Consider the following 17,584-nt stretch of genomic DNA (forward strand, 5'->3'; position numbering starts at 1 on the left):
CTGTCACTATTCTTGATTCGGGTTGTTTTATATTATTATTGCTCGCTTGTTTTGGGACATCATGTAACTAGTTCATTTTCTTTAGGGTCGGGTGCATTTCTTTGTTGACTATATTCTTGATTCATGTTGTACTATTTTGGTTATAACTTGTTTTGACATAGGTTGTACTATTACGGTTACCTTGTTTTGAAATATCAATCAACTACTGCATTTTAGGGTCTGTATTTTTTGCCAAAAAAATTAACAAAGGATTGTTGTACATTTAAAAAGTGAAACTAGAGTTCTTTCTATTAGACTATGAGGTGTGGGGCGTTGGATGGGGCTTGGAAGGGGGTTTAACGCCGACTACACCACCCTGGCTCGGCGTTGGCCTTGACATTGCCCACTTGGTGTGGCTATTCTGCCTGGCGTGGGGCTGGGGGGGGGGGGGGGAGTTGGGTGACGTGGCGGGCTCTGGATGGCTAAACAAATTGGACCGGTAGGGTGGCCACGCCAAACGGTAAATGTTTTTAAAAATTTTAAACGGTTTGAGATAAGACAATAGGCCAAACCAAATTTAAAAAAAAAAAAAACATTTTATACCTATAAATACAGCCCCAAACTATATTCTCCCAATCTTCTTTCACCCACACCAAAAGAAAAAAAAAAAAACGTTGGGAAGTGTTGAGCGTAATGCAGTCGCTCATTGACATTGTTGCTAAATCATACTCTTGAGATCAGGGTTCAACATCCAAGGTAACTACACCTATATTCGATTATCCATTTTGCTTCCGTACTCGTAATTGTTTGATTTCCGATTACCAATATTTGTTGAATTCCTTTGTTGTATTTGCTACACCTATATTCGATTATCCATCTTGCTCCACGATTCCGTACTCGTAAGTGTTTATTTTCTGATTACCAATATTTGTTGAATTCGTTTGTTGTATTTGCTTCTTCACCGATTATCAAATACTTACGGATATATGAAATTGCGCGGCTGATTAACAAGGAGATAGTATGTTCTTCTGGAATTATTTATTATATGTATATGGGGAATTAGGTTATGATCCTTATGTTAGCATGTATAGACAGACAGACAGACAGACAGACTATAAATGCTAATGTAAGTCATATCATATTGGGATTTGGGAGTTAAGGCCACACGGAGTGGAGTCCGGGTGACCAATGGTCCAGGGTCAACACACACCAATTTTCGGTGACTTCTCACCGGTTCTTAGGGTTTGTTCAATGCAGGTCTACCAGGAACAAATCTGATTCTCCTTGAATAAGAGCCGATAGCTATGAGTTCGCGATTGGGCATTTTTTAAAAACAGAATGCCTGGCATCACTTTAGTTTCTCGTAAAACCATGTATGATTGATTCATAGCCTCTGTGTGTGGAATGGATAACCTGTGCAATAAATAAAGCATCATGTAGATAAATTATATTATAAGAAATCCGTCTTATGCAATATCATGAAACAGGAATTCTGTTTGCAATTGCAGCTCCTCCAGAGGCTCAAACCCGATGTGCCGCCGAGAATCTCATATTCAGTTGTCTCAGGAAGAACAAAATGCTGCTGAAGAAAGCCTTTCAGCTTACTGCAAGCCTGTAGAATTATACAACATTCTTCAGCGCCGCGCAATAAATTATGTAATCTTCACTAAATTTTTGAATATTTTCTCCATTTTTTTTTAATTTACCATCTTTTAGGCGTGATTGGTCGTTGTAGACTGGAGCTAAGCAGTTAATGCGGCAAAAAATCGGATATCGGTCAAGGACCGATATTTGAGAAAATAAGTTATCGCGGCGGGATATCGGTAATTTTAATATCATGTAGAATTTATATATATAGCAATTTAACACGAACCATTCAGTATACTCTCCTACCATTAACAAATTAACCTTTTGTAACTTGCAAAACACTATCAATTGTAGCGAGTAGGAACTGGTTAAGGCTTAAACCACTAACATTTAACAATTAAGACTTAAAACACTAATAGTAGCAATAAGAAGAAAGACGAATGGTAGAACCAGGAAGAAAGGTACTGATATCGGGAAAATCGGTGATATATTGGTCATTATCGCCGATAATATCGGTACCGATATTTGACTCCGATATTTTACATGAGGACCGATAACCGATATATATATATATATATATATATATATATATATATATATAGGGTAAGGATAGTGCTCAAAGTGTGAGAAGTGTATTATAACACTATATATAATACTATATAACATCATATAAACACCGTATAACAATATGTAACACCATATAATACCATATAACACTATGTAATACTATATATCATTATATAACAAATATAATACTATACATCTATCATAGACATGCTATCAGACATCCTATAGTGTTATATTTGTTATATAATGATATATAGTGTTACATAGTGTTATATGGTATTATATGGTGTTGCATATTGTTATACGGTGTTTATATGGTGTTATATAGTATTATATATAGTGTTATAATACACTTCTCACACTTTGAGCACTTTTTACTATATAATAAAAGAAACCATTTTGGGGACACATGTCGCATTTTGAGGTGGTCTGAATTAAAATTTATAGAAGAGATTTGATGATAAAGATAAAAGATAAGCGATAACCATATATTAATTATTAAAATTAAAAGATTTTGATGATAAGAATAAGGATAACTGATAACCATATATTAATTAATAAAATTAAAAACTATATATTAACGTTTTTATTATTTATAAAGATAAAGATAGTTTTAATTGTTTATATAAAAGTTTATAATCTTTATCTTTATTTACTCTCTAATAACCGACGGGTAATGAAAATTAAAAAAATAACATTTTTTTTCTTTTAACGTTTTCTTTTACTTTTTCCGCTTATTAATAACTATATAATTTAAAATTTCATCGATTTAACCATGCGTAACACTTAAGTTTCTAACCTATTAATAAATAAATAAAAAATAAAGTAAAATGTTAACTTGTGTAATACACAAGTTTCTAACCTAATAATAAATAAATAAAAAACAAAGTAAAATGTTATAACACATCAAAGTTCATTTTTTTCAAAAACATAGACCATATGTGTTAACCGATTATATTATATTTAATCAACCCGTGTAACATGTGTTTATTCAACCCATGCAATACACGTTTTTAAAGATGTAACTTTTTTATTATCTATAATAGGGAAAATGTCACGGAATAGTAACAAAGTTTTAAAAGTGTTCTAATTAGGTCATTCGTATCGTTTTTGTCCCAAATAGATAACTTAACATTCAAATCGAGCCATGTCCTTTTTTCCATGTGTCAAGAAAAAAATGGAGCATAAGATGTTGGGCTCGGATTATTTTAATATATGAAATTATATTTATTGAAAATAAAAACACTTTAATTACATTAAAAATTAAAAAAAAACAAGTTACAATTCACGTCACTCGAGTTAGCATCAAATAAAAGGGAAAAAAGAAATAAAAATCCACATAACCACGATTACCTATGAAATAGATGAAAAAACCCTTAATTTTAATGAAAAATGAATGTTGAGTGATCTGATTGGAACACTTTTAAAACTTGAGTGACCTAACTGGAACACTTTTAAAACTTGGTTACTATTCTATAAAGTTACTCCATAATATATAAAGTTATATTTGTTCAACCCGTGTAATACACGGGGTTATAACCTAGTATATATATATATAGGGTGGAGTTATTGTAAAAAAGACCAAAAGTGTGAGAAAGGTAAGAAAGAATCTCAACCATTAGATCTAAATTAATTGAAAAGGGTATGATTGTAAATGCATTAACAAATTCAAATATGGTAATACTTGATTTAAGGATTTGGAGAGAGAAAAACCTGGATTTTAGGACTTATAACCGTCCATAAATATAACACCATTCAGAGCATGTTCATACATGGTGTTTTAAATATAACACAATTCAGAAAATATAACACCATTCAGCATAAAAATAACACCATTCAGCACAAAAATAACACCATTCAGCAGTAAATAAAAAGAAACACCATTCAGTACAAGAATATAACACAATTCAGTACAAAAATAACACCATTCAGCACAAAAATAACACCATTCATCAGTAAATAAAAAAAACACCATTCAGTACAAGAATATAACACAATTCAGTACAAAATTAACACCATTCAGCACAAAAATAACACCATTCAGCACTAAATAAAAAAAACACCATTCAGTACAAAAATAACACCATTCAGTACAAAAATAACACCATTCAGCACAAAAATAACACCATTCAGCAGTAGATAAAAAAAACCATTCAGTACAAAAACAACACCATTCAGTACAAAAATAACACCATTCAGCACAAAAAATAACACCATTCAGCAGTAAATAAAAAAAACACCATTCAGTACAAAAATAATACCATTCAGTACAAGATATAACACCATTCAGTAAAGAAAAAAATAACACCTCTGTATCATCTTCTCCACTTCCGGCACCACCACTGGCACTTCCGGCACCACCACTGCTGCACCACCGCTGCCGATCCGCACAACCACTGCCGCTGCCCGCTCGCCGTCGCCGCTGCCGCTCGCCGTCGCCGCTGTTCGATCGATATGGAGGTTTAGCGGCATTAGGGTTTTGAAATTGTAGAGAGAGAGAGAAACTGTACGATCAAATTGGAGAGAGAGATCGGAATTATAGGAATTTTGATTTACAGTTTCCTATTTTGAATGGATATAAAGACTTTATTACCCCTATAATTTTCAATTCAGCCCAAATTAAGAAAAATATTTTACATTTTGGTCCCTATTGATCTCAACCATTAGATCAAAAGATCTAATGGTTGAGATTCTTTCTTACCTTTCTCACACTTTGGGCCTTTTTTACAGGATCCTAACTCTATATATATATATATATATACACACACACACACACATATATAGAGGAAGGTTAACGTACATTATAGCTTAACGTCCATCACGTACGACAGGTAATTACGCACGTTCATTTTAAAATCACGCACGTTATAACTCAAAAATCCAAAATCACGCATGTTGAAACACAATAATCACGCATATTGAAAACATTAATCACGCATGTTATAGAACAAATCACGCACGATGTTGTACGTGAGGTACGTTAAGCCGTAATGTACGATATACTTTTTCTATATATATATATATATATATATATATATATCACCTATTTAACCGCATAGGACTGAGATTGTGTGACACTTGATAGTATAACTTACCAGCAGTATTGCTTATATACCATTCACATCTTTGTTTGCTGCAAACATTAAATTTAAATGGTATCCCTTCTATGTGTTGAAGTCTAAAATATATCTTATCTATGATATCTAGAGTTATGGTTTCAGTGACATGTGTGAAGAGTCTAACCTTATGTTGTGTCTCTAACTGATGGTATAATTTCGTGCAGCCATTATTTTTACAACGATGCTTGCGTTACAAGTTACAAGCTAAGAACAAGAGAAGGCAAGAATGCTACTACACAAATTCAAATTGATTTTTTTACCATCATCATTGTTGACGTAGCTTTATATGGTTAGTCTTCTTTGACCCATGGCTTTAAGTTTGTGACATTTGTTGCTTCTATTCATTGCAGAATTCAAATTTCGGTATCCATATCTGGAGCTACTAACGATGGAACTCATACTCAGAGCCTTTTTCCTTTGTACATATTACTGTCGAGGCCACTTTCTAACACTAACAACATGGAGGTAGTTCTATGCTTCTACTTTGAGTAAAATACCATTTTCGTTCCTGAGGTTTGGCCAGTTTTACGACTTTCGTCCAAAGGTTTGTTTTTCCGCATCTGGATCCAAAAGGTTTGAAATCTTGCCATTTTCATCCGGCTTGTTAACTCCATCCATTTGACTCCGTTAAGACAGAGTTATCTTCGTCTTTTTTGTTAACTTAAGGGTAAGTCTTTTTGAATACTTGTACATTATGCTAAATGCTTGTACATCGTAACTGGAACTGGTATGAAATGAAGAAGGAAATCTGATTGTATTGATTGAATGTATATTTACAAATGAAAACGACCCCTCTATCTACAGAGAGACGGGGGGCCAACAAGAAAATACAAATTACATGTAGGAACACCTATAATTACACATAGGGCCCTCTAGCTAACAACTAGGTCGGAGGTCCTCATACTAACTAATATTTACAACTAACATACATAGAGTGAAAAAGACCGAATTGCTCTTTAATTTAACAAAAAGATCAAAATACCCCTGCCTTAACGGAGAAAAATGGATGGAGTTAACGAGCCGGATGAAAATGGCAAGATTTCAAACCTTTTGGATCCATATGCGGAAAAACAAATCTTTGGACGAAAGTCGCAAAAATGGCCAAACCTCAGGGACAAAAATGGCATTTTTACTCTTCTACTTTTGTATGAATTTATTTCTTAGGCACTTCTCATGTGGTTTTTTTTTTTTAACTTTTGTTTTATTTTTGTTAGCATTCAGCTGTTTATCACTTCAGTAAGGCTAGTAAATTGGCCGCTTTTGGAGCTGAAACCGTGAGTTGTGCTCAAGCCAAATTTATTCTGCCAGAAATTAACAAGTTATCAGCAGAGATCAACTCCGGCTCTCTTGCCATGCTGTTGGTGAGCGGTATGCTGTTTTGTTGCATTTCTAGACGACCTTTTTTTATCATGTTTGTTTCGGTCTGTTAACAGTTAACACACTCTATTTACTTTACAGTTGATATTACAGACTGTCAAGAAACTGATCTAACCAAGGACCACATGTTTTCTTCTTCATGTACGTGTGGTTTTGGATAATGTATTATTTTAAATTTTATTTTGGCTTTTTATATTCTGTATCGTTATATTGTATGTACATACTGACAGCAAATGTTGGAGGTTACTGTTTATTGGGTCAGATCCCGATGGATTTACTTCATTTTGAAAGATTTTCAAATTTACGTTTACGGGAGAAAGCTGAGATGACGTCAAGTGTTAGCATGCGGTCCTGCTATATGAAGGTATTCTTTTCTGTAACAATCGAAAAACTAAAAAATAAATAATCTGCTTAACAGTTGTTAAAATGATGAAAAATGTGTTTGCAGCTGAGTGGTTTAGATGACGAAAAATGTGTTTCTTTTCAGTTTCCACATGATTCAGAAGCTGTGGTACGTTTTCTTGTAAGCCTTATGGTTTATAATTACAATGTATATATTCTTATTTACCCCTCATAAGTTCATTTTATGGTGCCAAAGAGTATATTTCAGCAGCTGCCAGTTATTGTTTCTGCAGAGGAGGTTGGGGCAAAAGACGTATCTGCACATGATTTGTATTCATTCAGTGATATACCAGATAATTCTCAGCCTCGTATTATGAGGTAGTTATGGTTATCTTGATATATGCATATAGCATATTACTATTATGTATCTCGCTATGTTGTCAAAAGCGCAAAAAGCGCGCGCCTAGGCGCCCGGGCGCAGCGAGGCGCACCTATAGCGCCTGGTGGCTACTGCTGAGGCGCAAAAAGGCGCGCGCCTAGGCGCAAAAACGGTGCTGAGGCTCAGTGGATAAGCAGGAAAACTGAAAAAAAATGAAACCGAGTGCGTGCAAAAATCGCCTCAAGCGGGCCCGTTTTTTCGGAGCTGCATTCGTGTCCGCAGGACGTGCGGGCACGCACGAGTTCAACCAAATTCCAGCTCAGAAACTCATTTTTGCGGGCACGCACAAGTTCAACCAAATATAAGCCCTAAACTTTTGCTACTAACTATTAGCTACATGATCTTAAATGGCATATATAATAGTTTTTCTAATTTTATATGTGGAATCTTATTTATTTTCAAAGCATAACATATATTTTATATTTTTTTTCTCTATGTGCGCTTTTCTTAAAAAAGCCCACGCTTTTTTTGCGCCTTGCGTCTTTGACAACATAGGTATCTCGTTGTTTTCTTTGGTTGGTTTTGGTCTTTTAGTTTCTTTTATCTTCGTATATGTTTCTATTTTGTACATTAGTGGTTCATATGTAATAATCTATCACTACCTCTTTGTTTCTATATGTGTGTGTGTGTGTGTGTATATATATATATATATATTCTTCTTCTTTTCCACCATAGTTGGCTTCTGTTGTTTTTGGACTTGCAATTCAAACGTCTGCTACCTTTGCTATCAGGATGAGAGCCGGAAATGTCATTTTCAACTACAAGTATTACAACGATATGTTGCAGAGGACTGAAGGTAGTGGGAATTTATTGGTTCTACTTTTACCACCATGGTAGATGCACTAAATAATAAAAACTATAAAAAATTAAAAATATAGTTTTTAAACTATAAAAGTTTTCAAACTTTACATGTGTTTTCTGCCTGCATTAAATAATATCATTTATTTAAATTTTAATAGTGTGTGAAAAAGAATTTTTGCCTGCAAGAGTTTTAGGTATTTACTTGTATATAAACATTTTTTTATAAAGTTTTGTCCACCCCAATAATGCAAGTTTTATGGAAGGGTATTCGGTTGCAGTTTTACAAAGCTTAAACAAATACGTTAGTACGTTACTGTAGTGAAGCCATGCCCTCTTTTCTCTATATATCTAGTAATAATATTTCTATCTTCTATTCTTCTTAAACTTAAGAGTAAAGTACACGGATAGTCCCTGTGGTTTACCAAGATTTTAGGTTTGGTCCCTACCTTTCCAAAAGTACATGGATGGTCCCTGTGGTTTGCACTTTGTAACGCATTTAGTCCCCAGCCAACAAATCTAAAGGTTTCAGGAGGTCCAAGTTAGGGATTAAATGTGTTACAAAGTGCAAACCATAGGGACCATCCATGTGACTTTTGGCAAAGTTGGGGACTAAATGTGTTACAAAGTGCAAACCACCGGGACCATCTTTGTACTTTTGGAAAGCTAGGGACCAAATCCAAAATTTTGGAAAACCATAGGGACTATCCGTGTACTTTACTCTAAACTTAATAAATTGTTCCAATTTGCAGTTACTGAAGAATTTTCGTGTCCATTCTGTTTGGTGAGATGTGCAAGTTATAAGGTAGACAGGTCTTTTGTCTGTCTTTTTTTTTTTGGTATCGTTTCTTAGTATTCATTTAGGGGCTGTTTGGTAGCCTCTGAATGGTCATTAAGAGGCTACCTCTTAATGGAACCATTACAAATTTTACCAATGAGAAGGTAGAAGAATGTGACATGTGATGATTTACCATTCAGAGGTTACCTCTTAACCATTCAGACTTGAGGTTACCTCTTATTCATTCAGAGGTTTTCGTGTAATGCGATAATTATATGGTCATCTTGATGTCTTCAGGGCCTAAGATTTCACTTGACCTCATCTCATGATCTATTTCGCTTTGAGTTTTCGGTTGGTAATTTACATAATCTTCTACTACCTTGTCACCATTTTTAACCAGAATATCTACCGTCACACGTCTATTATATTGTGTAGGTAAATGAAGATTACCAAGTTGTGAGTGTATCGGTGAAGGCTGATACATGTAATTCTGAGGTAAGATTTGGACCATCACCATGATGTTGCTTGAATATTTATACTACTTAGTTTTGTTTGTGGACAACACATGCTCATGTTCCTATTTATTTGCAGACAAAGATGGTTGTTTTTGTAAAAGGCAAAGTACACGGATGGTCCCTGTGGTTTATCAAAATTTTGGATTTGGTCCCTAGATTTTTAAAAGCACATGGATGGTCCTTGTGGTTTGCACTTTGTAATGCATTTAGTCCCCAGCCAACAAATTTAAAGGTTTTAGAAGGTCCAAGTTAGGGACTAAATGTGTTACAAAGTGTAAAGCACAAGGACCATCCGTGTACTTCTGAGAAAAACCAGGGACTAAATACGTTACAAAGTGCAAACTACATGGATCATCCGTGTACTTTTAGAAAGCTAGGGACCAAATCCAAAATTTTGGTAAACCACAGGGACCATCCGTGTACTTTACTCTTTTGTAAATAAAAGTGCTGAACTGCATAGGGCTCTTGATTGCTTGTTGTAGAGGTGGCAAAATGGGCGGGTTGGTAACATGTGAAAAATGAGTAATTTTTGGTATGGGTCAGTTCAACCCGGATCTATTCTTAGTAATTAGTTAGTGTTTAAAGTATGACTAAAAAGTTATATTGCTTTAAAAACATACCTTGTTCATCAAATAATGTGTTTTTTTTAGATAAATATTGATTTAGGAGGTTTTATGAACGGAATATACACATTTGAGCCCTTCGATCCATTTGACCGGTTAGAGATAAAAGCATAACCCAAATTAACCTGTTCATAATTTTATGGGTCGAAATTTTCGCCTGTACATGTTTTATATTTCTTTGATTAGGAAATGCTCATGCTGTTGCGTCTTCACCATACGCTGAATATAATTTTTTCCAATTTGTAGTTATTTCTATTTGAATTTGATTTAGTGTTGTATTTCTTTTGTTAACACTCTTTTCTCCTTCATTTGCTTCTCAGATTGCTGGTGATGGCATTGATCCCAGAAAACAGACATTTTCGTTTTGGTAAGTTATGAACGATTTTCTGCTACACTATAGGATGTGTATAGTTTCTTTTTTAGTAAAAGTAAAATTGTTTTGCTAACACGGGTGTAACCCACTTTATACAGCTATAATCCCGTAGGAAGCCGGAAAAGAAAGGGTAAAACTCAAAATACAAATCATGTGCATTCAGGTATCCGATAGATAACTATTGTTTTAATCATAATTTCCTTGGAGTAAAATGCCATTTTCGTCCCTGAGGGTTTGGCCAGTTTTGTGATTTTTGTCCAAAGGTTTGTTTTTCCGCATCTGGATGTTAAAAATTTTGAAATTTTGCATTTTCATCCGGCTTGTTAACTCCATCCATTTTTCTCCATTAAGTCAGGGATATTTTCGGTTTTTTTGTTAACTTAAAGGGCAATTCGGTCGTTTGAATACTCTACATTATGCTAAATGGTTGTACGTAAAGTGAAAAAGACCGAATTGCCTTTTACGTTAACAAAAAAGATGGAAATACCCCTGACATAACGGATAAAAATGGATGGAGTTAACAAGCCGGATGAAAATGGCAAGATTTCAAACCTTTTAGATCCAGATGCGGAAAAACAAACCTTTGGACGAAAGTCGCAAAACTGGCCAAACCTTAGGGACGAAAATGGCATTTTACTCATTCATTTAGGTTAAAAAGGATAGTTTTCATTTAAAATGGGTTGATTGATTACAGAGGGTGCAAAATGTGATACTAATAGTCCTAATACAACGTGTATATCAAGTGGTACTGGTGCTTCATTTGCCGAACCAGATTTTGTACAAGCCGGTCCGGATGCTAGCGCCGTTGCACCACCTTCTATGCTTCAATTTGAGAAGACAAGGAAGTTGTCTGCTGAACGATCTGACCCTAGAAAGTATGATTTCATTTTAGCTTTTTTTTTCATTTCTATTCTGCCCCGGGGTGTGAATTACATGGTGGACTAGAGGTAGCAAAATGGTCGAACGAGGTGGGTTGGCTAATGAGTACTTTTTTGTTCATGTCGACCCAGCTTTTGTTTTTGATATTTTAGTTTCTTTTGTAAATGATTAGTGTGTCAAAGATGTTATACAACAACCAAACCCTGTAAAATCCCACCTGTAACAAAGCTATTGGTGCGTGCATGCGTGCGTGGACGGATGGAAGGATGGATGGACAAATACGAGCGGTACCATGCAAAGTCCACCAAAATAATATGACAAGCTAAGCCTTAAGGCAAGAAATCTACTACAAAATGCATGCATGCATGCATCATGCATGTATGTATGTATGCTATGAACAGATAACACATCCTATAGACAAATACGAGCGGTAACATGCAAAGTCCACCAAAATAATATGACAAGCTAAGCCCCTAAGGCAAGAAATCTACTACCAAACTAAACTAACCTCATAAAAATCCCTGACCTTAATACTACCTCTAACCGTGTCAAAGATGTTATAAACAATATAAATGTAGCAATTCAAGAAGTTTTATGCATTAAAATACACATTCGACAACTTTTTACCCCCTTCTTATCAGCCATTATTCTAACATACCCATTTGACCTGTTAGCGATGCAACATGACCCGAGTTAACCCACTTATAAGTAAAATAGTTGATATAAATTTATAAGCACTATGTTAGATGCATGTAAAGATGGTATATATGTAACCACTTATCTCTCTTCTTTTTTTTTTGGTATTTGTAGCCGGGAACTCTTGCAGAAACGACAGTTCTTTCACTCACACAGAGCTCAGGTTACGAAATAACATGTTCGCGTTATCATAAATGGCCATGTTATTATCTTATCACCCCGCTTGCGGCATGCACATATAATGTATATATGTGTGGGCGCTCGGGGGGGGGGGGTTGAAAGTGCACTATTTTAACATCATTTTACTAATTTCGTGAAAATAACGTTAAAAGAGGGGGATGGTTAATCATGAATCATGTGATGGCGTTGATAGCAGAAAGATAAGGGCGTCCATGCACTAATCAGCCTTTGTCTTAATTGTTGACTGTTATGTGCCTTATGTCCAAGGCTTGATGCAAAACTACTATCGAGCCGGGGGTCTCACTGGAAGCAGCCTCTCTATTTCTACGGGGTAGAGGTCTATGTTGTCAAAAGCGCGCCGGGCGCGCGCCTAGGCGCTCAGGCGCGGCGAGGCTATAGCGCGTAGTGGTAGCTTAGGCACAAATCTAGGCTTTTTTTTTTTTGTAAAAACGGTGCTCAGGCGAGCGCCCAGAACCAGGTGCAACGAGAGAAAAACGTGGGCTTAATTCTGTCAGGCGCTCCTTTCTTTTTTTGTGCTATTTTTTAAAGCTTTTTCACTGCTGTAAACCATTGTTTCAACACACTTGAAAAATCAACCTTTTAACCATTGGATAAAGATGTGTCTCCTTGTACTTTTTAATCTAATCAGCCACACCAGACCATACTCGTCTTTTTTAAAAATTAAAACACCAAAGTTAAATGGCTTTTATAATAGTTTCTTTATTTTATATGTGGAATTGTGTTAATTTTCAAAGCATAATATATCTTTTATTTTTTTTTTCTCTATAGGCGCCTTTCTTAAAAAAACCCTCGCTTTTTTTGCACCTGCGCCTAGGCTCCAGGCGAGGCCTCCTCGCCTGCGCCTTGCGTCTTTGACAACATAGGTAGAGGTAAGGTTGTCTACATCTTACCCTCCTCAGACCCTACCTTAGCTTTGCTATTTGGTGGGATTTACTGAGCATGATGATGATGATGGTTGTGTTATTATCTTCATAGGTGGATGTGGATGTGTATTTGTATTACATATTATGAGGCCGGTTAGCGTACAAAATTCCTTAACGTACGGCGCGGACTTGATTCAGTATCAACATGCGAAATTTGGTTTATAACGTGCGACTTTCATTTATAACATAACGTGCGATTTTCATATATATATATACATGCGACTTTCATATCTATAATGTGCGACTTTCATATCTATATATATATATAGGAGAAGGATCCGTTAGAAACCACCCTCTATTGCGAGAACCACGAGAACCAACGTGAACACAACCAAAAATAGCTAAAAAACACATTTTTTTTTTATATTTTTTAGCTAAAAATCGCTAATTTTCGTTACCAAAAAAAAGTTAATTAATTTTTTTTTTGGCTACTAAAAGTAGCGATTTTTAGCTAAAAATATTAAACAAAGATATTTTTTTTTGTGTGTTTTTAGATTTTTTTAGGTTTTTTGAGGGTTTAGTTTTTAGCATTTTAGCTTTTTGGGGGGGGGGGGTAGGTTTTTAATGTTTTTTTGGTGTGTTCACATTGGTTCTCACAATAAAGGTGGTTCTCAAATAAACCTTACCCTATATATATATACACACACACACACATGCGATTTTCATGTTTACATACATGCGATTGCATTAATATACATGCCACTTTCATATATATAACGTGCGACTTTCATATATATACACATGCGATTTTCAATTTTTTTTTTTTGTAATATAACGTGCGATTTTTCCATCGCGTATGCGTCGTACGTTAAGGCATACTGTACGATATACTTTTTCTACATATTATTGTGATAGGTTATGCATGAATAAAAGTAGATATGCATTGCATATTTCAAGGCTACAGAGTAAACACTTGTCAGGATCGCGCATAATAAATATACTCAAGAAATGATTATTCTTGTGTTCTTCTCATATTTTAATTTTGTTTAAGTTGTGGTAAATGCAATCCACCATCAAATAATAGAATTTAAGATTCTGTTTCATCGACTTTTCAGCCAGTGGCTGTGGAGCAAGTTTTTGCAGAGCAAGATAGTGAAGATGAAGTTGATGACGATGTTGCGGATCTTGAAGACAGAAGAGTATGATCTAAAAATACAATATAATTGCTTTCATATATATATATATATATGTGTGTGTGTGTGTGTGTTGACGGGTACTTGACATATTTTTCAGATGCTTGATGACTTTCTATATGTCACTAGTGACGAGAAGCAAATGATGCATCTATGGAATTCTTTCGTCCGAAAGCAACGGTAATTTATGTTATTTCACTAATAGTGTAATTTTCTGAATTGATTACACGTTAATAAAACACAATTCTTATCGTCTCACCAAATCTAGTCTCTCGAAAATATTGATTTAGGACTTAGGAGGTTCTACTTGTTAAAAATTAACTTTTGACTACATTCAATTAGGGGTTTCAATCATATCGGGTGGCATGTTGATTCGTTGAACCCGTACACGACCCGTATATTTATTCGTGTCAAGATATCAACTCGCGCATGGACACCCTTTAAGTCGTGTGATTGAACACGAACCGTTTAACCTGATTAACTAAATGAGTCAAACGAGTTGACGGGTTGTAATCAAGATGTAAATGGGTTGGCGGGTTGTAATAAAGGGGTTAAACAGGTCATAAACGGGTTGGCTTTTCATGTGATGATATCAGGGTGCTGGCAGATGGCCATACTCCGTGGGCATGCGAGGCGTTTTCAAAATTGCATGGACAAGACTTTGTACAGAACCCAGCACTTCTCTGGTAACCATCTGTATTTCATCTTATATGTGTATGTGTGGGTATATGACTATATATAGAGATAGACCTGTTCCTGTACGAAGTCGTCTTTTCATGCGTAGCATACAAGTCACTAGGGATGCAGCAATTGTATTTTAGGCGAGGGTATTATATCATATATGTATCCATATAATTACGCAACTTATGTATGTAGCGGAAGGATTAAATACAAAACAATCTTAACCTAGGGGTGTAGGAAAGCGGGTCAAACAAACTCCGATTGACCTCATTTAAGTGGCGTTGGACTGTATTGTCGAATCCTATTCAAAATTTCAAATATATACAGGGTTTAGAGTTTAACTTTTAGGGTTTAGGTTTAGATTTTAGCTTTAGGGTTTAGCATTATTATTTTGGGTTTAGCTTTAGTGTTCAGTGTTTAGCTTTTAGGCTTTAAGGTTTAGCTTTTAGGGTTTAGCCTTAGAGTTTAGAATTAGGGTTTAGCTTAAGGGTTTAGGGTTGGGTTAGGGTTTCTGGTTACCGGTCTTTTGACCCGGTTTCCTACACTTCCTAGGTTAAGGACATTTTGTACCGGATCTTTATGCTATGTATGTAAATACATATTGTATACTATACTGAAATTATAAAAATAATAAAGTTTTTGATTTTATTATATAAATAATATAAGTTTAAAAAAATGATGTTCTAGATTTTAACAAAAAAAGGTGAACTATAGAGGCTTTTCCGTTTTTTACCCTTTCATTCATTTTTTAACCCTTTTATTTACGATTTTGTCGTCACCTTTGTCTTGAGCATTAAAATAAATTGACCAACGGCACATTTCGCGCCGGTTCTTGTTGTGTGTGTGTGTATCATAATAAGTTGTAGTTGTGCTGATTCCACTTGTGTGTGGTGTTGGCAGGTGCTGGAGATTATTCATGATTAAATTATGGAATCACGGTCTCCTTGACCAACAAGCCATGAACAACTGTAACTTGATACTCGAACACTACCAAAACATCCATCATACAAACACTCCAATGTCACTGTAAGCGATTATATATATATATTCGCATTATTTCTTCTATTTCCTCTGCTTCATATAACACATTCCAACAAAAATAGATTTATTAATGGGAAAATCCCAAAAACGTCACAGCGGAAATACAAACGTGGCAGTGATGGAGGTTGGTACCCATAAATATCCTAGTAGACGATGCATTGTTTATTTTAGACATACACTTATTTAAAACATGACTTTAGAGTTGAAAGTTCGAATACAGGCCACAATTACAACATAGTTGTCTTGATCCTTATGGATCCAAATGCATATGGTCCCAAATTAGTTTTAAAAGTTATCCAAAACATTTTTAAACACGACAAGCAGCACCACCACAAGATATGCCAAAATCCTGAAGCCGAACTCATGTACTTGAAGAGCACATAAAAATCAAGTGTCAACAAAATAGAGGGTGAGTTCACATATCCAAATTCGTAACAATTTGTACAAGGAAAAACTTTCTTATTATAATTTTTTAGTGATTTAAAACATCCACATATGTTTAAGAAAGTTAATATTATTTCCTTTGTGAAGTCCATGGTTGATTCATCCGGAGTAGTTTAATAAACAAGTCTCCGATGAAAACTTGTACCCACGGTTTTTTATATTAAATTCAGTCTCTCCCTTAGTTTCGTAAGTTTGCAAGACGTTACGAGCTATATACTACGAATGAGGTTCTAATCAATACTAGACAATTATAGAATATGAATTCGTTGCAATATGGACACAGAGCTACCGGTCACGACGTGGTTGTCAACCCGATAGATCTATCAACAATTCCACGTGTTCAATACTTGAATGATTAAACATGATGGCATGGATTCCTCCTTTGTGCCTCTTTAATGCATTAATATATATAATCTACCAGATAACAATTTAATATCTAAGGTTGCACAAATTACCGCTTTCCCCCATACAACGTAAGCTACACTTGCTGCTTACATATATACGCCGGACTTGCTACTTACATGCGTAAGCTAGACTTGCCACTTACATGCGTAAGCTAGACTGGCCATTTACATGCGTAAGCTAAACCCGGTAAATTTGACCCAACTAAAATCTAAAATATTCCACGATCGTTTTACCCAAAACACCGTAATCAAAGCCCGTTTTCCTCGAAAACATATTTATATCAATCAATACCCATTTTACTTGAAAACAATTTAAATCATACACCTTTCCAAATTCATGTTTTTCCATAAAACATATTATACCATTCCAAAAATCATATTTTCCATGAAAATATATTTTTATATAATTCAAAGATATATTTTATACAAAAACGTATACTTATCCTTTATAACGACGTGTTCTTCCCCTCAAAACAGTATATAAAACAGTAAAAGAGGGGTTCTCATGATACTCACTAAAACACATTATTTAAGAGCATGTTTTATACAAAAACATATATTCATTATTTTAACGACGTGTTCTTCCCCTAAAACCGTACAAAAGTGGGGCGTAGTGATACTCACATATCATACACATTTCTAAATCATATTTTCCACGAAAATATATTTATAATTTATTCAAAGG

At 35.0% G+C, this 17,584-nt stretch overlaps 1 protein-coding gene across 7 annotated transcripts; it reads left to right on the plus strand.

The window, feature by feature from the left end:
- The first annotated feature begins 604 nt into the window (after nt 1–604).
- On the plus strand, nt 605–16,286 carry LOC110936842 (polycomb group protein EMBRYONIC FLOWER 2). Of its 7 annotated transcripts, none has more exons than XM_035989115.1 (22): nt 609–735; nt 1,237–1,352; nt 1,467–1,635; nt 5,417–5,472; nt 5,603–5,717; nt 6,467–6,620; nt 6,711–6,770; nt 6,860–6,993; nt 7,078–7,140; nt 7,228–7,349; nt 8,142–8,206; nt 8,961–9,013; nt 9,284–9,337; nt 9,422–9,481; nt 10,445–10,491; nt 10,596–10,660; nt 11,192–11,372; nt 12,187–12,235; nt 14,252–14,335; nt 14,430–14,509; nt 14,926–15,015; nt 15,911–16,286. In XM_035989115.1, the coding sequence occupies exons 2-22, from the start codon at nt 1,318–1,320 to the stop codon at nt 16,038–16,040; spliced, it is 1,866 nt and encodes a 621-aa protein (XP_035845008.1). In that variant the 5' UTR covers nt 609–735; nt 1,237–1,317; the 3' UTR covers nt 16,041–16,286. The 7 variants fall into 7 exon arrangements, with proteins under 7 accessions (XP_035845012.1, XP_035845013.1, XP_035845008.1 ...); XM_035989116.1 differs by having other exon boundaries at nt 7,240–7,349; XM_035989117.1 differs by having other exon boundaries at nt 7,243–7,349.
- Nucleotides 16,287–17,584: the final 1,298 nt, after the last annotated feature.

This window comes from Helianthus annuus, chromosome 4 (assembly GCF_002127325.2).
Source record: "Helianthus annuus cultivar XRQ/B chromosome 4, HanXRQr2.0-SUNRISE, whole genome shotgun sequence".
NCBI classification, from domain to species: Eukaryota; Viridiplantae; Streptophyta; class Magnoliopsida; order Asterales; family Asteraceae; genus Helianthus; species Helianthus annuus.